Source organism: Quercus lobata, chromosome 2, assembly GCF_001633185.2.
Source record: "Quercus lobata isolate SW786 chromosome 2, ValleyOak3.0 Primary Assembly, whole genome shotgun sequence".
Lineage (NCBI taxonomy): Eukaryota > Viridiplantae > Streptophyta > Magnoliopsida > Fagales > Fagaceae > Quercus > Quercus lobata.
The window spans coordinates 71,069,124-71,092,348 of record NC_044905.1 but is presented as its reverse complement, the minus strand read 5'-3'; the positions used below and the strand labels follow the sequence as shown (position 1 = coordinate 71,092,348).

The 23,225-nt window shown below is 39.6% G+C and overlaps 1 protein-coding gene and 1 long non-coding RNA gene across 3 annotated transcripts; one reads left to right on the top strand and one right to left on the bottom strand.

Moving 5' to 3' along the window:
• Positions 1 to 171: 171 nt before the first annotated feature.
• On the bottom strand, positions 172 to 9,310 carry LOC115976417. Of its 2 annotated transcripts, none has more exons than XR_004088309.1 (3): positions 9,087 to 9,310; positions 8,843 to 8,927; positions 172 to 817 (listed from the first exon to the last, which is right to left on the bottom strand). It is a non-coding gene; the product is annotated as an uncharacterized LOC115976417 (long non-coding RNA). The 2 variants fall into 2 exon arrangements; XR_004088310.1 differs by having other exon boundaries at positions 300 to 817; positions 9,091 to 9,130.
• Positions 9,311 to 16,275: 6,965 nt separating this feature from the next.
• On the top strand, positions 16,276 to 19,029 carry LOC115969831. The gene is made up of 4 exons (XM_031089452.1): positions 16,276 to 16,676; positions 16,962 to 17,246; positions 17,364 to 18,516; positions 18,751 to 19,029. Exons 1-4 carry the CDS (start codon positions 16,276 to 16,278, stop codon positions 19,027 to 19,029), a joined length of 2,118 nt encoding a protein of 705 aa, XP_030945312.1.
• Positions 19,030 to 23,225: the final 4,196 nt, after the last annotated feature.

Sequence of the window (23,225 nt, the reverse complement as noted above, 5' to 3'; positions counted from 1 at the left end):
TTCATATAAACTCATTTTCCTATTCTAATTAATCTCAAAAACCATAATTAGACATAAAATTCTAATAACAGTTAAGTTCATGCTTTCAACAATGTCTTAATCGCTTAAAGATGAAACTTTTTGGTAATATATAAATAATAATTGGTGGTATCTCAAAAGTTCCATAACAACTTTCCAAAGCTAAATCACGATAAACTAATCACTCCAAGACTACGATCTTAACAATATCAAGAGGTTAAAGAAAATCTAACTATCATTCAAATTTTGATAAGGAAAATTATATTATGGAGGTGCATCAAGCTCAAATACACTCAAGAAGTTAACAATTTATCACTAGTATGTGGTTCCTTTCAATGACTCCTTTCCTCCGCAGTGTATTCATCTTCTCTAAGATTAGTTTAAGAAACATGCCCAAGCATTGTTGCAAATTTCAGCATGCCCTCCTGAACTTATGGAGACAAAAGCAATCTTTAACGTAATGCCAACCTTGTCAGCTACAAAAGTCCAGGCAAGCCAAAGAGCTTCAGCAAAGCTACTCTCACTGATCGCATAGAATCCCAATTTTCCAAATCTTATAAGGAATATTGTTGCCAAGGAGAAGTGCAAGCAACTTTGCATAAGGATATACAGATATAATACACATCTATCATGTATGCAACTCTTTTCTTCCAGGAAACCTCTTCTTTGATAATCTTTGTATACTCATCGAAAGTCTTTTCATTTTGGGGAATATGGTCCAAATGCTCGTAACACAGAAATTGAATCAAGATTGTGAACACCACATAGCACAAGGCAAAGGTTCTACTATCAGCATTACCTAAATGAGAAATTGAACTTTTATCTTCAAATGGAAAGACCTTAATGGTGCCATTAAAAACAAAACCAAATTAAAATTTTGTATAAGACTCAACCAACAAAAAACAAAAGAAATGTCCAACACTTAATTATTATTATTATTATTTGATAAGTGAAAATAGGGTAGAATATAAATTTATCATTAGGCTAAGAAGCAATCAATTTTTTGTGTAAATGAGATTTGAATCCAAAATCTCTTATTCAACAAATGCTTAAAAAATATACCTAAACTTTTGCAACTCTTTTTGTAGATAAATTGCATAAGGTACAGACACTATATAAAAGTGAAACTGAGCTGCAATAAAAATTATGAACAAATTATTACCAATAACAAAAATTGAAAAGCACATCCTCAACCATTGTCTTTGAGAAGCTCTAACAAAAAATAGGAAAAACAATTTGACATATCTACATCAATGGCTAAATAGTTTAAAGGAAAATTTATATTTAACATAAGTAGAGTCACCCTGTTGTATAGATCTCCCTTGGAACCATGATTTGTATCAAGCAACCCCTTTTTACGAAATAACGTATATAAACAGAATTATAAGCACAAAAGGAAGGAATCATACTTTTTTATAGTTCATCGTGTTTCTTAACCCTATGCAGTACTTGGGAGAGGGCTCCCAATTCTTCTTCTTCTTCTTCTTCTTCTTCTTCTTTTTTTTTTTTTTTTAAAATTTTTTTTTATATATATATATAAGATAGAATTTCTACTCTAACCTAATCTAAATGTATATGTGTGTGAAGCTCCCTCTTAGAGACTTGAACCCCGATCCTTACCTCCCACATCTGATAAGCATTTATATTTGTGGAGTAACCACCGCACTAAGGATGCGCAGTGGTAGGACTCCCAATTCTTAATTGACTTACACCAAGGTGTAGTATATATATTATTTTAGAGGAAGTTTTTGTTTAAAGTAAAACAATGGAGTAAGTGAGTGTTAATTTCCCAAAATTCATGGGAGGTCATTATAATTTTCCGAAAAACAAAGTCCAAGCTATAATAAAGAGGGGTTGTTTGGCATGTCATGGAACTCCTCCAACTAAGAACAATATAATTGGTTTTAATTGTTTTCAGTTTGATTAAAAAATTTATTCAAAATTGGACCAAATATATAAATGCTCTACATGAACCAAAATATTTTCTTCAATCATACAGAAAGAAGAAACCATAAAAATAGCATCAAAGTCAACTGCCAAAAGAATCAAGTCAATGACTATACACAACTTTAAATATGTATATGACTCAAAAAGAAATAGCAAAGGAAATAAATAAAAAATGTAATTAACAAATAACAATCCACATCATGTTTCAAGCAAATGATCAATTAATACTTGAATTAAAACAAAATGAAATCACCAAGAATTGGCATTATAGAACATTAAGAATGTGGAATTAAAGCCTCTTGTTCATAGATTCCAAGTTAGAGTAGCACATGTTACAAAAAGCTAAAAAGATGTTGCACAAATAAGACCACAAAAACTACCCTCCATACAGATGGGTACATTATTGCCGGGAACAATTTCATCCAGCTAATATCCCACTACATAACTCCCAACAACAATATTTCTCACATCCTAAGCACCCTACTGCATATGATACATAATTATAATAGAAAACTACACTCAAATTTATCATAGTACATACACAAAAATTCTTCAAGGAGATTTACCTCATCAACACATGAAGAACCCAACAATGGTTCTACATTTGCTATCAAGATAGCCATGTTCGTACTTTATTACCTCTAGTATTTTCAAAGTCAACCTTGTTACCTTCATTTTTTGCAGAAATCCTATTTTATTTCTTCAATTCCTACCCTCCATATAAAATTCTTAACTCACAATTCAGATTTAATCATGTAAAGCTACACTATATATATATATATATATATATATAACTCTAACCTGGTTCACTTAGAAGACACTAAGCTACCTGTTGGATCAAAGAATAGAAAATGATTAAAAAAAGAAGGAAATCACGAATATACAAGAACAAAGAAAGAAACAAACCTTACAGCTCCATTAGGTTGCTAAATTATAAAATCTTACATTACAATGAGTTATTATTAAAACCCAAGAGAGAGATAGAGATAGAGATTTTGTTGTTGGGATTGAAGGATGAAGGTGGATATAGAAAAATGAAGCTTGATGATTTTTTATGGGACAGTGCACTATTGGTGCCTGAAAACTAACAACTCACCACAATTATATTAAGCAAAGAACATGATCAGAAAAATTCAGTCTATAATGAATAAGAAGGAAATTAAACCAGTTACAAAGAATCTTAACTCCATATCTTTTAATGAAACAAGCATGTGCAAAAAAAATTAATCATGATCCAGTGTTTTAAAATTAAAGCGCAAAAGGATATTGTTAAGGAAGTTGAAAACCATAATTCTTGCTATTTGACATAAATGAAAACCATGATGGCTCAGAGCAAATAATTATATGAAATGGGTTGTGAATTTTGTGTTAGGGTTAGAAATTGAGAAAAACATAGGGCTTTCCTAAAGTTTCCATGACCCAATTCCCTTAAGCAGCTGTGATGGACCTGAGAAATGAGAATACCTACCGTATGTCTGTTTGTTGAGTTTAAATAAATACCAAAACCACAACTAATTCCCTTTTTATCATCTACTCCTCTCTCTCTCTCCATCTCTTGTTGAAATAAAAAATGCAAGCTCAAAGAAGGTTCAGCAATGGCGGAAAGCATGCAGAGACGTGAAGGCATGCAAAGAGAGAGAATGAACATTCTGGAGTTTTGAGGAAATGATTCCGTATGTATAAATATCTAACTCTGTTTCTTTATATATAGCAGAAATAGAGTAACCAATTTAACCAACAATATTCAATCCCAAGTCAGCCAATACAAACATGACAAGTGGCATGTAGCTTAACACTCTACTTACAAACTACAAGATAAAACTACTAAACTAAACTAATATCTACAAGATATTCTATGCTGTGACAGATAGCTACAAGACTCACAGACTGCAAAACTCTACAAGACTCAAATATCTACAAGATATTTAATACTCCCCCTCAAGATGAACCGTATATGTTAATAAAGTTCATCTTGGAAAGTAAGTGATGAAACTGCTTCTGCCCAAGAGCTTTGGTAAAGAAATCTACAATCTGGTGCCGTGTAGGAATATGAAATGTTTTAATAACCCCATCTTCAATCTTTTCCCGAATGAAATGGCAGTCTATTTGAATGTGTTTTGTTCGTTCATGATACACAGGATTAGCAGCTATATAGAGGGCTGCTTTACTATCACAATAAAGGAAAGCAGGTTGAGAATGATTTAAGCCAAAAGTTTTGAGCAAAGTAATGAGCCAAACCACCTCACTAGTGCCTGTTGCCATTGATCTATACTCTGACTCAGTAGAGGATCTAGACACCACCTGCTGCTTTTTACTCTTCCAAGAGATTAGTGAATCTCCTAAAAACACACAAAACCCTGTGATTGACCTTCTGGTATCAGGGCAGGCTGCCCAATCAGCATCGCAATAGGACTTCAATTGCAATTCTAATCTTGCAGACAAGAACAAGCCTTGACCTAGTGTTTTCTTCAAGTACTTGAGGATTTTGTAAGCAACTTAAAGGTGAGGTATTCTAGGTGAACTCATGAATTGACTTAACTTGTGGACTGAATAACAAATGTCAGGCCTAGTCAATGTCAAATACAAAAGTCTTCCTATTAACCTTCTGTACAATGAAGCATCTGGGACTGCATCACCAACTGAACTACTGAATTTAGTTGATTGATCCATAGGAATGTTTGTTGGCTTACAAGCTAACATACCAGCATCAGACAGAAGCTCAAGAGTGTATTTTCTCTGTCATAATGAGATTCCATTGGTAGTTCTTGCTACCTTAAGACCTAGGAAAAACTTCAAGGTTCCCAAATATTTGAGCTTGAACTTGCTGTCCAGAAATTGTTTAAACACATTCACATCATCCACATCATTACTGGCAATAAGAATATCATCAACATAAACGAGTATGATGATCATAGAACCTCCCTTAATCCTGGTAAAAACAGAATAGTCTACCTTTGATTGTACAAAGCCTTGATCCACAATTGTAGAGGATAACTTTGCAAACCATTGTCTGCTTGCCTGTTTAAGCCCATTAAGGGACTTTGTCAATCTACAAACCTCCCCCTTGCTACCAAACCCAGGTGGAGGGAGCATGTAAACCTCTTCATGTAAGTTCCCATGCAAGAAAGCATTGTTGACATCTAACTGAGTTAAATGCCAACCATGAATAGTAGCAAGAGCCAAAAGAGTTCTGATAGTAACAAACTTAACCACAGGAGAAAAGGTCTCATAAAAGTCTATACCTTCAGTTTGTGTAAAACCTTTGGCCACTAACCTAGCCTTATACCTCTCAACAGAACCATTAGCCTTCAACTTGATTTTATAAACCCATTTACACCCAATTGGTACCTTACCAGGAGGAAGCTTGCACATAACCTAAGTATGGTTAGCTTAAAGTGCATCAATTTCAACCTTCGTGGCATCAAGCCACTTAGGATCATTCAAAGTTTCAAGTTCCTTAGCAATGGTTAATGCAAGGGCAAAGGATTTATGGGAAGAAGAAAGTTTGGCATAGGAAAGTGTTGAAGTAAGAGGATAAAGAATACCTGTATCACCAGGAGCAGTGGAAGCATCTGATTGAGGAAGTGAAACCGAGGCAGACACATGCGTAGAAGCCAAGTTGCAATAATAGTCCTAAAGATAACTAGGAGGTTTCCTAACTCTAGTGGACTGCCTAGCAGGTTGATCATCGAGTTGGGATTGAGGAACATCACAAGAAGAATTAGAATGGTTAGAATTAGGATGAACAAGGTCAGGGAACTCATCAGGAGGTATAGCCAAGTCTGTGGAGAAAGAAGGAGTGAATTCTGCAGTGGGAAAAGAAGAAAAGGAATCTGGTATGATAGGTTGAGAAGGAAACATGTTGGGGTAGGAAGAAATGGGAACAGACTTAGAATTGGACAACCAATATTTAAAAGGAAAGATACTTTCTTTAAAAACATCTCTATAGACAAAACAAGTTTTAGTAGCAAAATCATAAACCTTATAGCCCTTAGTGCCAAAAGGATAACCAAGGAACATACAAGGCTTAGCCCTGGCATCAAACTTAGTCCTATCTCTAGATAAGGTTTAAAAAAAACACAAACAACCAAAAATTCTTAAGTGACCGTAGGAAGGTGAATGCCCTAACAGTTTTTCATAAGGAGTGAGATTTTGAAGAAGTGGACTAGGTGTTCTATTAATCAAATAAGTGGCAGTGAGAACACAATCACCCCAGAATTTGAAAGGTAAATTAGCTTGAAATCTCAAAGCTCTAGCCACAGTAAGAAGATGTTAGTGTTTCCTCTCAACAACTGAATTTTGTTGAGGTCTTTCCACATAAGATAATTGGTGTATAATTCCTTTAGAATCATAAAAGGAATTCAAAGCAAATTCAGGTCCATTATTTGATCTAATGACCTTTATAGGAAGTTTAAGTTGAGTAAGAATGAGATTATAAAAGGATTGAATCAAAGATGAAGCCTCTGACTTGTATTTCATCAGAAACACCCAAGTACACCTACTATAGTCATCCACTAAAGTAAGAAAATACCTAGAACCATTTAGGGAAGGTGTGGAGTAAGGGCCCCAGATATCAACATGTATTAAATCAAAACATGCAAATGAATGAGAAGTAGAAATAGGAAAAGACAATCTCTTTTGCTTAGCTAATGGACAAATAGAACAATCAAAGTTCTTATTATTGCAAGAAATGATGGTAGGTACAACAGATTGCAACAAATCAAGTCTTTTGGTAGAGGGATGACCTAATCTACAATGCCATAGACTAGTAGTATCAACAGAATTCACATCACAAGAATTAAGAGTTGTTATAGTAATTGTTACAGTAGGAAAAGAAGCTGAAAGCTTGGAAAGAGCATTGGAAACACATGATGGCAAACTATCTGGCAAGCTGCTTTGCAATGTGTATAATCCACCTTGATTTCTTCCCAACCCAATCATCTTCCAAGGTTGTAAGGCTAACACCTCCACTTGCATCATCTTCAGGAGCAATTACATTGTTGGCAAAAGGTGGTAGAGTAGTTGCAACCTGGCCTTTAGTGGACTTGAACTTATAGCCAGGAGGGTATCCATGCAACTTATAGCATTTTTCAACCACATGACCCATTGCACCACAGTGAGTACATTGTGGCCTACCCTTCTTGAAGTTCTTGACATTCTTTGCTGCTAATGCTGATGCCAAAGCAGCTGCTGTGTCAAGTTGCATTTTCTTGGCAACCCCAATGTTCCTTTGTTTCTCATCTTGAAGTATAAGAGAAAACACCTTGCTCAAGGGAGGCACATGATCCATAATCAGAATCTGTCCTCTAACAGCTGCATAAGTCTCATTCAACCCCATCAGAAAAGATATAGTACACTCCTCCACTTGATGACCACAAGTACATGTCCTATAATTGGAAAATTCATCCCAAAGTCCCTTAAATTTGGTGTAATATGCATTGATGGTTAAATTGTCTTGAGTCAAAGAACTAATCTCCTTTCTCAACTCAAAGATCCTAGGGCCATTGCCTTGTCCAATCTGAACTATAAGTCAATCCACACATCTCTGGAAATAAACTATGCTTGGTTGTAAATCCTTGGAGACAGAATTAAACAGCCAAGCCAAGACTGTGCTGTTACATTTACACCAAGCTCTGTAATAGGGATGATCAACAGATTGAGGTTTGGGAATAGATCCATCAATGAATCCTAGTTTGGTCTTGGCATCTAGAGAAATGAGGATTGCCCTACTCCAGGTGCTATAATTCTCCTTAGTGAGAGGTTGAACCACCAATAAAATACTAGGATTATCACCACTAGATAGAAAATAGGGGCTAGAGGAATTTTCCCAAGGCTGAACAGTTGGAGCAGTAGCACTGGAAGTACTTTCAGTCATACTTAGTGCAATGTTTATCAAGAAAAAGATGAAACTTGATTGAAGATTCAAAGTCCCAAACAGGATTTAGCAAACGAAAATCAAGAATTGTCCTTTTAGAGAAAAATCTTCAAAGAACAAGTAATGAACACTGTAATACAATGTAATATCAGATCAAATCAAGATTCAATTTACAATCTTGATTAACTCACTGCAAATTGAGAATTGAAACCCTAAGATTGAAAGAAATCAATTTCCAATTATGAAGAGGGGAATCTAGATTTCAATATGCTAAAGAAATCAAGATCTAGAAGATGATGAACTTAGTGCAAGAATCAATCAGAAACACAATGAAGAAAATTTCTAATTGATCTGAAAGAAGCCCCAAGAAATCAAAAAGAAAACGAAATTGAACTAGGAAGAATCAGAGAATACCAGACTTGAACAATTCGCTAAGCTAGTTTGGCTCTGATACCATGTTGAAATAAAAAATGCAAGCTTAAAGAAGGTTCAGCAATGGCAGAAAGCATGCAGAGACATGAAGGCATGCAGAAAGAGAGAATGAACATTCTGGAGCTTTGAGAAAATGATTCCGTATGTATAAATATTTGACTCTGTTTCTTTATATATAGCAGAAACAGAGTAACCAATTTGACCAACAATATTCAATCCCAAGTCAGCCAATACAAACATAACAAGTGGCATGTAGCTTAACACTCTATTTACAAACTACAATATAAAACTACTAAACTAAACTAATATCTACAAGATATTCTATGCTGTGATAGATAAATACAAGACTCACAGACTACAAGACTCAGATATCTACAAGATATTTAATATCTCTCAACCTCATGTCGAAACCCATCAATCATAGCATTAGATAGAATGTATGCACAAACATAAGAGTAATATATTATTGAAGGGAATATTATCTCGAGCAAAAACAAAACTGAGATTAAAGAATTAAAATAAGCAGAAACAAACTCAGAGAAATATTTATTGAAATAGTGCAAAATAAACCTGTAGTGGCAAAAAGAGAATGATGAATTTTTGGATTGTTGCAGCAAATGCAACAAGGTACTGTTTGGAGGAGGCGAAGCTTTGGCTGTAGATTGGATGAATGATTGTTCAGGAGTGATAACAAATAATGAAACATAAAAATCAAAAATAGAGGAGAGAGTGCTTACCTCACCTGGAATATGAAGATTGAGGAGATCATAACACCAAAAATTCAAGAAGAAAAAAGAGAAGTAGAAGCCCATACTTACGGAGTAGTAAAATGCCCATACCCTATCATTCCATTCCCTTCAACTCTCTCTCCTCTCAATCTCATTCTCATCACCCAATTTCTATACTACCCTCAGATGGCAAAGTGATCTAAAATTGGGAAAGTTTAATACGCACCTTTTTGTCTCACCCACTTGGCCAAACCAAAACACTGTTCCTTGGTTCATTCACATAGACAAGATCAGCCTTACTTCACTTCGATCTACCCATCCCCCATTGCTCTATTCAGATTGGCCGATATACCTTTTACTTCGATCTACCCATCCCCCATTGCTCTATTCAGATTGGCTGATATACCACCATAAACGTCCACAAACAGCCATTTGCAACCTTGGATTTGGAGAGCGGTGGATTACTTCTTTCGGAGAAAGCTCTCTCTCTCTCTCTCTCTCTCTCTCCCTCTCTCTCTCTCTCAGGCTCCAAAAATTCTCTGGACATTGAGAAAGAGAGAAAAAAGAGAGGTAGAGAGGCAAAGAGAGCTCTGGAACCAAGGTTGTCAAAAACGGGATTCTGCGTAGGATCGTGGGAGGTAAGTGAGATCGTAGATCGTAGGATTAGATTGTGGATCGTAAGATTCTACATTATTTGAGGGAAAAAAAAACACATTGGTATGTTAAATAATCACATAAATTATACATTCATTCATAAATTTGCATCCATTTGATGTAATTATCACACATCACTACATCCATTTATAAGCATTATTTAAAGAGGCTAAAAACCTCAAAACGTGACACTTTATTGGAATGTTATTTTTCATTTGGGTCCAACTGAGTCTTCTATTAAGTTAAAAAAGATTATAAGAAACCAAGATCGTTTGGAATTGTCAAAATCATAGATCCCACCAATCCTGAATAATCGCAAAGATTCTTGTAAGATCCAGATCATTTTGGCCAGATGGGATTGTAAATCATAGAATCCAGATCAGGATTTTGACAACCATGTTTGGAACTCTAGCCCTTTCACTCACTATCCCTACCTTCATTTTCTCTTCTTCTTCTTCTTCTTTTTTTTTTTTTTTTTTTTTTTTTTTTTTCACACTTTAGCCAAATGAACCATTTTGGCTCCAAAAAATTTTTTTTGATTAAACAAAAATACTGTAGATTGAACACTGTAAATTGAGTGATTCGCTCTTTTTATATAGTTAATACATTCTATTTCATTCACAAGCCAAAAAAATAGAATCTCAATCAACATGTCACTCTCCCAAGCTTCCCATGTGCACGAGAAGGGAGGGAGTAATTATTACACTTGAAATATGGGAAATGGAGACAAACAACCTTAGCTAGAACATGAGTTATAATGCACCGTACACTTTTAACGTAATGGTCAAACCATAAGTATAAGTGCTGGTGGGGAGTTGGGGGTAAGAACCGGAGTTCAAGTCTCTAAGAGAGAGTTTTATACAAACAAATAGATTAAGCTAGAATAGAATTCTATCTCACTTAAAAAAAAAAAAAAATGGATTAATGTCTCTCTTAACTAGATGGGTTTTGTGTTGCTTTCTAATTATAAAAAATTAATTAATTAATTAATTAATTTAAAAAAAATCCAAGAAAACCTGGTGTTTAGGCGTCATAACCTTTTCCACTGGCAATCTAATATTGTGTGAATTAAAAAAAAATTCAATGGATAATTTTAATCAATCACCAAAAAATATTGACACCAAAATTACTAAGCCAATATATCAATCACACATAAGAACCCAAATTTGTGTGAAAATCCCCTTCTTTTTGAAGAGAAAAACCACGAAATAAACTCCAAATAAATCCACTATTATAAAATCAATAACAATATCTTCTCAAGTTTATGACTAACTTGAAATTCACAACAAATATAATAACATCTTCTCTTTAGGAATAAAAATTTCAAATCTCCTCTTGAAATACCCAAATTAAGAATTGTAAATTATGGTTGACACAAAATCCTACCAGCTAGATTTTGCAAATGAGACTAACAATCTAAAGTGAATGGACTAATAATTTCATTTCCTTCTAGTTAACATCACACAACTTTTATTTAGAACAAAATACACTGTTAATATTTAAAGTTCATCTACTGAGTTAGAGTGGTTTTGATTTTTGAGATTTCCAATAAGTGTTATTGGTGCCTTAAATTTTAAAAAATGAGTGTTATTAATTTTTCTATCAACTTCCATTAGTTTTTGTACATATGTGTCTAATCAAATAATGATGTAAACATAATGTAACAACTCTTTTTTATATTACACATATGCTTGGGTTTAACCATTTAATAGAACATCTCGTTTCTATTTGGGTCTTTCCCTAATTCAAACCCAAAAGAACACAAATTTCCCAAATTTAAAAAAAAGAAAAGAAAAAGAAGAAGAAGAAGAAGAAGAAGAAGAAGAATGTGTTTGTGGGCTAGTGCCAACATCCCATGCTCCATAGCTGGTGCGAACTTCACTGAGCTTGCTTTATATATTTATTTCTAGGACACGTTATTGGCCACTGCAAATCTCTTTAGCTTACCTATCACAATGTAAGAGCGTTCACATCAAAGATGTAAAAATTACTAAAATGCTATTTTATAGCTCAAAACACTAAAACATGCTCCACATCAAAGGTGCCAAATCTAAAAAGTTTTAGCAACTTGCTACAGTAAGTTGCTAGTAGTAGCTACTTATTGTAGCAAGTTGCTAGTGTTTTTTATTATTATCTCTCTCTCTCTCTCTCTCTCTCTCTCTCTCTCTCACCCTCTCCTCTATCTTTCTTTCTGACTCTCCCTCTCTTTCTTTGACTGTTGATCTTCCTCCTCTCCCTGTGGGTCACAATCGTGGGTCGAGTTGATTTCGTAGGTGTTGGTGGATCGTTCTTGTTCATGGTTAGTGGATCATCCTTGTTCATGGTTCATGGATTGTCCTTGTTCGTGATTTCATGGGTTTGGGTTGATTTTGTGGTTCGTGAGTCTTTGTTGTGGGTCGAGTGTGGCTAGGTTGTGGTGGTTCAGTGAGTGTGGCTGGGTTTTAGTGGGTTTTGTGATTTGATTTTGGGTGGTTTTGTTGGGTTGAGTGGGGTGGCTTTAGCTTGTGGGTGTGGGTTGATTGATTCGGTGGCTTTGGGTTGTAGGTATGGGTTGATTCAGTGGTTTGCTGGTTGTAGGTGTGGGTTGATTGAGGTAGCTTTAGGTTGTGGGTGTGGGTTAATTGATTCGGTGGTGGGGTTTTGATTTACAGGTTATAGGTGGCAGTGATGGTGGTTTTGGATGATTATTATATTTTGGATGTAGAGGGTTGCAATTTCTTGTGATTGTAGTGGTTGGGGGTTGCGGTTGTGGGTGGTGCTAGAGGTGGCTATGACAATGGCTAAGACAGTGGTTGTTGTGGCTGGTAGTGGTTATTATGGCTAACCGTGGCTGAGGCGGTGCTGGTTGTGGCTATTGTATATTGTGTTAGGATATATTATTTTATTGTATTATTTATATTATTTTAATATGTTGTATGTTAAAATAGAACATTTGAAATTGGGTGTATTGTAAAGTGAGTTATTAAAATAGATAAAGTAGATTTTTTTAGTTGCTAAAAGCTTTTTTTTTTAGATCTTTATTGTGAATGCTCTAAGCAAGATATTATAAGTACTAAGCATTTGCATTGGGGGGGTGTAAAACCACCCCCCCCCCCCCCAGTTGCTATTGTAGCAACCTACCCACTCAAATTGAGTTTTATCCAAGTGTGGGTTGCTAAACATTTTTAGCAACCATGAACAGCAAGTTTGTATTTATACAACTTACTATTCATAGGGTTGTAAAGAAAAAGAAATATACACACACAAATATTTAAATCTCTCACACTCCCTCTCTTTCTTTGATAATTAGTTTTTTTTTTATTATATATTATTTGATGGTGTAATTTATATTATTTTAATAAGTTGTGTGTAAAAATAAAAATTAAGATGTTGGGTGAGTTATAAAATGGTATGGTAAAATAGATAAAATAGGTTTTGAGGATGTAAAATATATATATATATATATATATATATTTTTTAGGTGAAACTACACTATTAGTCCTTGAAGTTTACCCTGTGTGCACAATTGGTCCCTCAAGTTTAAAAAATAAGTTGTATTAGTTATTTTGCTAACTACCGTTAATGATGTTAATTACGTGACTAACGGAAAAATGACTTGACATTATTTTTAATGATGTGCCATTTTTTTTTAATTAAAAACTTACAATAATTAATTTCCACATTAGATTAAATATAAAGCAAACTGACCCGGTTGAAATCAAATCTAAAATCAAAACTAGTTACAAATTAAATCCCATATATTTTTTTTATTTTTGTTTCACAAAGGCTCGAAGGCACGAGAGGGAGAGAGATTGACGGACCCTAGACTGTCGCGACGCCGCCTCCCTCTACCGGCGACGGTGGCCTCTTGCCTCCAAGTAACACATCCTTCTCAGCCACTATCTTCGTGTCATTGTTCTGTTAGTCACGTAATTAACACCATTAACAGCAGTTAGTAAAAAAACTAATACAACTTATTTTTTAAACTTAAGGTACTAATTTTGCTCAGTTAAAACTTGAGAGACCAATTGCGCACACAGAGTAAACTTCAGAGACTAATAGTGTAGTTTCACCCTCTTTTTTTTTACATCCTCAGATGCTAGTGCTTAATTGAAGCAATTTCCTATTGAAAATCATTAACAATTTCAATGACACATGATGGGAATGACGAAATTACATCCCATAGACGAAGATAACATTAATGACGAAGGAAGCATCCTTAACGAAGTCATCCGGAACAACGAGGAAAGCAGTCGTCACTGACGAAGGCAGGGTTAGTCATTCAATGCAGACAATCAATGACCGGGACAGTTACGAAATCAACCAAGCAAACCGTTGGGAACCTCTTAAAAGTCCCATTATTGGGCCAGAGGCGTTAATTGAGGAAGCATTAACAACCACAACGGCTAGCCCCTAAGGCCGCAGGTATAAAGCCCTCATACAGTCAACAGAAGGTACACACATATACACTGACACTTTGAGAGCACTTTTTGATTCTTCATCTTGTTTGGTCATTATTCTAACTTTGGCATTGGAGACGTTGTGGCAGGCACCACACCGGTGACCTTCATCGAGCCTACCCTCTCATACCACCAAGGATTCCATCTGCTCACTTTTACTGTCGAGCTTGTGCTTCATCAGTTTGGCGCCGTCTGTGGGAAACGAAATTTTCAGATTCATATTTGAAAACGTGGTTTCCATTAACTCTCTACATCCAGATGGAATCCAACCCAGATTCAGCGGCCTTGGCCCAACAAGTTCAAGCCCTTACAGCCACCATTGAAGAACTCACCAAACAGAACCAGGAAATGCAGCTACGACTCCAGCAGGTCCAACAGGCTCAACAGGACGAAAGCCGGTCCAAGGGTAACCCGGAGGGAGAAGGGGGTACCCCTCAAAGGCCAGTCACTCCGGACGAACAGAACTCAGATCTTCTTCGAGAAATGAGGAAAGAGATGAACGAATTAAGGAGCGCTATCAAAGAGAAGACAGACCGGAGCGTAGACAAAATGGTAAGGGCTACGGATTCGCCTTTCACCGTAGCGGTACTTGAATGCCTTGTACCGTCAAAGTTTCGCTTACCTCAACTAGAGCCGTTCGACGGACTCAAGGACCCTCAAGATCATCTTAATACCTTCAAGACAACTCTGGGTCTTCAACAACCACCTGACGAGATACTGTGTCGTTCCTTCCCAACCATTCTCAAAGGAGCTGCAAGAGAATGGTTCACGAAGTTGCAGACCTCGTCCATAGACAACTTCGACCAATTAAGTAGTGCCTTCTTGCGCCATTTCATAGGGGGGCAACGTCCAAAAAGGCTGGTAGACTACTTACTCACCGTAAAGCAGGGAGAGAAGGAAACTCTGAGGTCATATGTCAAATGATTCACTCGGGAGACTCTGGAGGTGGACGAAGCCGATGACAAAGTACAGCTGATGACCTTCAAAGCAGGGCTGAGGTCCAGAGATCTTGTGGCCTCCCTCGCAAAGAATCCACCAAAGACAATGGCGGAAATGCTCCTGAAGGCATAGAAGTATATGAATGCTGAAGATACTTTAGCTTCCATAAAGGATGCCGAAAAGCCAGGCGACAAGGCCAAAAGGGAAGACAATCCCAGGGGGCAGAAGAGAGATCGACCAGATCGTCGGAACAACGACGGGAATAGGAGGAAAGATGACAAAAGTCCTCGAACGGTAAGATTTACCCCTTTGGTCATGCCTGTTGACAAGATTTTCACGCAGATCAAGGACGAGCATTATCTCAAATGGCCCAGACCATTGCACACATCCCCTAATGTCCGCGACAAGAACAAGTATTGCCGGTTCCATAAAGATCACAGCCACAACACGGAAGACTGCAGGGACATAAAGGAGCAAATAGAGGAGTTGATACGGAAAAGGGAAGCTACAGAAATATGTGAAGAAGGGAGAATATAGCAAGTTCAGAGACGACAATAAAAGCTAGCATGAATCCTTCTCCCAGGATGACGACCGTTCGTCCCAACCTTTGCACAAGGTAATAGGGGAGATCAACACGATTACAGGAGGGCCGTTTTTAGGAGGGTCATTTAAATCACTCAAAAAGGCATACCAGAGACAGGTTAACAGCGTCCACACCGTACCCTCATCCAAGCACCGACGAACATACCAAGACATGTCCTTCAGTGAAGGAGACGCCATGGGAGTGAAGCGGCCCCACAACGATCCCTTAGTCATAATGCTAAATATAGAAGGGTTCAATACCAAGAGGATCCTCGTCGATAATGGCAGCTCCACTGACATCATCTACCTCCCAGCCTTTCAGCAGCTGAGACTGGATCCAAAAAGACTACGCCCTTTTGACTCTCCACTCGTCAGTTTCAGCGGAGACAGGGTCTACCCCAGGGGTATAGTGACGTTGACAGTGACAGCAGGGACATACCCAGTACAGTTGACCCGGCAAGTAGACTTCCTGGTGGTGGATTGTCCCTCATCCTACAATGTCATCGTTGGGAGACCCACGCTCAACAAGTGAAAGGCGGCAACGTCAACTTACTATTTGAAGGTAAAATTCCCAACGGATAATGGTGTCGGTGAAGTGAAAGGAGATTAAGTCTTGGCAAGAGAATGCTACCAAGCAGTCCTGGCTGGGAAGGAGAACCACATGTGGATGATTGAGGAAAAGGAAAAAGACAGGATAGAGGCCCTAGAGACGGTGGAGTTGGTAGAAGGAGAGGCGAATAAGACGACCAAGATAGGAACGACGTTGAGCCCTGAGATGAGAATAAAACTCATAAGGTTTCTCAAAGAGAACCTAGACGTCTTCGCATGGAGTCACGAGGACATGCCGGGCATATCTCCAGAAGTCATCCAACATAAGTTGAATGTGGACCCAGAACGAAAGCCCGTCCAGCAACGACGAAGAACCTTCGCTCCAGAACGAGACCAGGCAGTTGCAGAGGAAGTTACCAAACTCCTGACGGCAGGGTTCATCCGGGAGGTGTATTATCCTGAATGGCTAGCAAATGTAGTTCTGGTGAAGAAAACCAACGGGAAATGGAGGATGTGCGTAGACTTCACCGACCTGAACAAGGCATGCCCAAAGGACAGCTTCCCCCTACCTAGAATAGACCAGCTCATAGACTCCACAGCCGGGCACAAGTTACTGACATTCATGGACGCCTTCTCAGGGTACAACCAGATAAGGATGGCTGAGGAAGACCAGGAGAAAACCGCCTTCATCACAAGTTAAGGACTCTACTGTTACAAGGTAATGCCATTTGGGTTGAAGAATGTCGGGGCAACGTACCAGAGGTTGGTGAACAAAATGTTCAGCCAACAAATTGGCAGGAACATGGAAGTGTACGTGGACGATATGTTCGTCAAGAGCAAAGAAGAGCTCGCACACCTGGACGACCTGAAGGAGACATTTACAACCCTAAAAGCACACCAGATGAAATTGAATCCAAGTAAGTGTGTCTTTGGGGTTGCTTCGGGGAAATTCCTAGGATTCATGGTGTCCCAAAGAGGAATAGAAGCCAACCCCAAAAAAGTACAAGCCATCATCAACATGACATCCCCCAGGACCGTGAAGGAAGTTCAAAAACTCACAGGAAGAATTGCAGCTTTGAACAGGTTTGTTTCTAGGGCTACAGACAAGTGCCTGCCCTTTTTCAAGACTTTGAAGCAGGCCTTTGCCTAGACCGACGAGTGCGAAGCTGCGTTCCAGGAACTAAAGCGTTATCTGAGCAGCCCACCCCCCCTAAGCCCGTCCAAGAAAGGGGAAAATCTATACTTATACCTGGCAGTGTCAGCCTCGGCAGTGAGTGCAGCCCTGATCAGAGAAGAGAACAAGAAGCAGCTACCGGTTTACTACGTCAGCCAAGCCTTCCAAGGAGCTGATTCCAGGTACCCAAAAATCGAGAAAATCGCGTTTGCGCTGATTGTGGCTTCGCGCAAACTAAGGAAATACTTCCAGGCAAATCCCATTCTCATAATGACGGACCAACCAATCAAAAAAACAATGAACAAGCCAGAAGCTGCAGGAAGAATGGTCCAGTGGGCGATTGAACTTAGTCAGTTTGATATTGAATACCATCCTAGAACGGCGATCAAGGAACAAGCACTGGCGGACTTCATCGCAGAGTTCACTCTTCCAGACGAAGACAGGATTACCAACAAGGTAGACAGATGGATAATACAAACTGATGGTTCGTCAGCTCAGAGGAAGGGGGGAGTAGGGGTCGTCATAACCACCCCTGACGGAGAAGTGCTGAAATATGGGGTCCAATTAAGATTCCCGGCCACCAACAACGAAGTTGAATACGAGGGGATACTGACGGGACTGAGGATTGGAAGGGCACTTGGTGCTAGAAACTTGTTGATTCAAAGTGACTCAAAGATAATGGTCGGACATATTAGGGGAGAATACGAGGCAAAGGAAGAAAGGATGCAGAAATACCTCAAGCTGACGAAGCATCTGACTCAGGAATTCGATGTAGTGGAGTTCGTGCAGATCCCAAGGAGTCAGAACATAGGGGCTGACGAAATCTCAAAACTAGCTTCATCAGAAGAAGGGAAAATTGGCACAGATCTGGCAATGGAGGTCCAAAAACACCCCAGCATTGAAGAAGTTGCAACATTCACCATCCAAGGCACAGACAGCTGGATGACGCCCATATTATCCTACCTCCAGGACGGGCACCTCCCTTTGAGCACGGAGGAAGCTAAAAAGATCAAGAAGAGGGCAGCCAGGTTCACGATCCTTAATGACGCCTTATACAAGAGAGGCTTCTCTATGCCTTACTTGAAGTGTGTCGACGAAGAAGAAACCAGATACATCCTAGAAGAAATCCATGGAGGAGTTTGCGGCGACCAAGCTGGTCCCAGATCCCTGGTAAACAAGGTAATTCGAACAGGATACTTTTGGCCAACCATGTAGGTAGACGCAGCTGAGATCGTCAAAAGGTGCGACAAATGCCAGCGATATGGGAATGTGCAACGGCTTCCAACGAAGAGACTAACGACTATAACTTCTCCATGGCCGTTTGCACAATGGGGAATGGACATCGTCGGCCCGTTACCCTAAGGTAAAGGTCAGGTAAAGTTCCTGCTTGTTGCTATCGATTATTTTACTAAGTGGGTTGAAGCAGAGGCTTTTGCAACGATTACTGAGGCTCGAATTCGGAGCTTTGTGTGGAAGAACATAATCTGCAGGTTCGGGATTCCCTTGACGATCATATCTGATAATGGGAGGCAGTTTGACAGTCAAGGCTTCAGAGAATTCTGTTCAAACCTTAGAATCAAGAATCAGTTCTCATCCCTAGGGCATCCCCAAGCAAACGGACAGACGGAAATGACGAACAGGACGCTACTCAAGATTATCAAAACCAGGCTGGCCGAGGCAAAAGGTGCTTAGCCAGAAGAACTACCAAGTGTCCTATGGGCTTACAGAACCATAGCCAGAACCCCGACAGGAGAGACACCCTTCAGGCTTACCTATGGCACAGAAGCAGTAATCCCAGTAGAAGTTGGGGTAACAAGCATCAGACGAGGAACTTTCAGCGAAGGACTCAATGACGATGAACTGTGACTCAACCTGGACTGTCTGGACAAAGTAAGAGATAACGCATCCAGCAAGATGACAAAGTATCAGAAAAAGATGGCCGAGTACTACAACAAGAGGGTTAAACTCAGGCGACTGGACATAGGAGACCTCGTCCTACGCAAGACCACTACAGCAACTAAAGACCCTACTCAAGGAAAACTGGGTCCTACATGGGAAGGGCCTTACCGCGTCATTCACTATTCAAGACAAGGAAGTTATCACCTGGAAACCATGGACGGACAAAGGCTCCCTCGACCATGGAACATTGAGCATTTAAAGAAGTACCACGAGTAAATGTAATAGACGAATGCATTCGTTCTTGAAATTAATCAAAGAATTATTCCTCTGATATCTTTGTGCAGGCAATTCTAACCAATCATAAGGTCCATAAATCACAAAGTAACAAGATTCCGCCTTGACGGATGTAAGTTACTGACGATCACCGTAAAAGGTGTGGATAACCAAGTAACAAGATTCCGTCTTGACGGATATAAGTTACTGACGATCACCCTAAAAGGTGTGAATAACCAAGTAACAAGATTCCGCCTGGACGGATGTAAGTTACCGACGACCACCGTAGAAGGTGTGAATAACCAAGTAACAAGATTTCGCCTGGACGGATGTAAGTTACTGACGACCACCATAAAAGGTGTGAATAACTAAGTAACAAGATTCCGCCTAGACGGATGTAAGTTACTAACGGCCACTGTAGCAGATATAAAAGCTAGAAAATTGATAAAACGACTAAGTGACAAGATTCCGCTTTGACGGACATAACTCACCACAGGTACAACCCCTTAACAAGTACAAGTGACAAGAGCCTGTTTGACGGGTTCACACAAAGAGAAAGGGGTAAAGGGAAAAACCATACATCAAATCAAAACAACACTCAGAATGTGTTCAAAATTGGCAAAACAATCAGTTGACAGATTATTGACGAATAAACAGATCGCAAGGTACAAAAATATGGACGAGTACAAATCAACCAAAGCATCTCCGGAAAAAGTAAGTATGCTTCATGTAAACCCATAACCACTGGGCAACTGACATTGTTTCCAAAATAAAATGGATTGTTCTGGAATTAGATTTACAAAAAAGAAAAAGGCCCAAAACAGACGGGCATCCACCAAAAATAAAACAAAAGGAAAAATTTTCTAAGTGTCAAAGTCAGGCATCAGTAGCAGCATCCTCACCGGCAGGGGCGTCAGTAGCAGGCTCAGGAGCATCACCATCCGTGGCAGAAGACTGAGCAGCTTCGTCCAGAGCCATCTCCTTGTCCACCTCCTCCAGATCCAGGCTCTCCATGTTGACCCCAAAAGGGTGCTTGACCAGGTACCTCCTAAGAAGCTCGAAACCTTTAAAATACCAACTGAAGAGTACAGTATTATACTCGTCAGTGGTCTGGAAAGCCTCCACGGATCTGGCAGCGATGGTTACGAGTTTCTCTTTGGCTGAAAGAAGCTACTCATCCTTCTCCTGAGTCAGCTTGCGCTCAACCCTGAGGTCGTCATCCAGCACTTTGACCTTCTCCTTCAATGAAGTTGCCTCGTCCATAGAGGCAATCAAGTTCTTCTTCAAGTCTGAGTTCTCTCTCTCCAAAGCCTCCATCCGGGTTGTTAGAAATGCCACCTTGGCCTCTTGAGTAAGGTATTTGGTGGTAATATGGAGGCTCTCTCCCAACACCTGGAGGAAATTGTGGAGTCGTCAGTAAAAAAAAAAAAAAAAAAGGTTGAAAGGAGAACACCGTACCTGGACGAGCTTGTGAACATGACAAGAGGCGACCTCATTTAGAGACATGTCAGAAAGAGCCCTCAAATCTGCTGGGGTGACAACCTCGTGAGCCCTGTCCACGGCCAACCTCTCGTCATCCCATATTGTGGACGAACGAGTGTCAGCCTTCTCCTTCTCCTTCTCTTTGCCAGTCACGCGCGGCCTTTTGGAGCCGGGAGTAGGGATCTCCTCTATTGACGTGGTTGGAGAGACCGTCCTCGTCATCTCTGAAGCTATGGGATGAACGTACTAGGGGGAGTAGGAGCGGGGCCCTTCCCAGTCACACGCACAGTTTTCTTCCCCAGATTGGACAACGGTTCGTCCTTCTTGGATCTCATTTTTGCGTACATGTCCTTGTTAAATTTTGTCGTCATCTCTGCAAGAAGAAAAAACGTTTATTAGGAATTTCTAAGTGTACATAAGAAGAACCAGCACTGACGAGGATAATACTTACTCTTTTTTCCCTCAATACCGACTTGACGAAGAACGTAAGGAGACGGGTCTGGACCAAGGTTGTAGAAAGCGAGGGTCCGGGGGTTAACCAGTTCGTCCCAGTTTTCAATCGTCTCAGCGTAACCGATCGCAGTCTCGATGCGTTCCTTGTGCCGACTCTTAAGCTTAGGTCGTCTCTTAACTATACCAAACAAGAAACAAAGGAGTTAGCAATACTAAAGCCTCAAAGGTGGCAAAGTTAAAACGACGGAGAGAAATACTAACGCACCTAAGGTCGGGGTTCCCCACCGACGGAGCAACCTCGGGATATCACCCTAATCACTGTTGGATTGAGTCTCGAAGTCGTCTCCAGACACAAAGAAAAAGCGCGACTTCCAATACCTGAAGGACGAGGGTAAGCCCTTGACAATCCTTGTCTTTCTCTCCCAAGGGACTAACTCATAATACCCCCACTCCTTGGACTCTTTCAAACGATATAGATAGGTGAACTCACCCATCCTGATCATATCCCTGTTTGAGGCCAACCATATTTGCATACAGTTGATCATGATCCTCCACGAGTTAGGCATGAGCTGCCCGGGAGCAATACCGAAGTGAGCCAAAAGTTCCATCAGGAACGGATGGACGGGGAGTCTAAGCCCGCAGGAGAAGGTTGACTCGTAAAAGCATACTTCACCTGGAAAAAAGTGGCAGGCCCTATCTTCGTCCCTAGGTAGACGGACACGAACCCTAGACGGAAACTGGAACCTATCCTTAAACCTATTTACGGTGTCGGCGTCCAAACCACACACCTCCCTGAGGGCGTAAAAAGCCCTAACCTCCCGGGGACCAAAGACGGCTGTATCCCCTTCTGCTGGGTCGCCATTAGACGACAACCCAGTCTCGAGATCACTAGACCTAACGTCAGACATCAACTCTCTCCTTGCTAAACCCTCGAACCAATTAAGCGATTGATGGAGCAAAGGCAACAAATCGCCCAAAACCACGCTCAGACAATTGCCCTTAAATAAAAAATTTTCTAAAAATGGGTAAGTACCCAAAGACCCTCCTAGACGCGCAAAAAGAAATGAGATCGACGGGCAAGCTATCCTAACCTCCAAACTATCAACCATGGAAATATAGAAATCGGAGGGCAGAGAAAAACGACACAAGCTAAATCCCCAGAAAATCAAAGACCAACAAAAGAAAGAAAAAGAAACAAAGAATCAGAAACTACACTGCAGTAAAAAAAAAAAAAAAAAAAAAAAAAAAAAAACACTAGTAAAGAGAAACGTACCTCCAATGGCGGAAAACCAAAAGCACAGCACAAATGATTTGAAGAAGAAGGAAGTCTCAAGGAAAAATGCTCGGAGTATTACTAAGGTATTTTTTCTGTTTTGCTCTCTGAAAAGTAAAAGAAAATTAAAAGAGGAGAAGTTTTAAACTTAAGCCAAAGAACGATTAAAAAACCAGCGGGAAACCCAAGGGTCATGCCATAAATTTCACGGATCAGCACGCGCCACATGGCCACATTGCGTACAGCGCCGCCACTAAGCATTAAATGCGGAACAGAACCCCAAGAGTCACAAGAAAACTTTTCATCTTCCGTGATCGTCGTGACACGTCACAGACGACCCTAGAACCTGGGGAGCAACTGATGGGAATGACGAAATTACATCCCATAGACGAAGATAACATTAATGACGAAGGAAGCATCCTTGACGAAGTCATCCGGAACAACGAGGAAAGCAGTCATCACTGACAAAGGCAGGGTTAGTCATTCAATGCAGACAATCAATGACGGG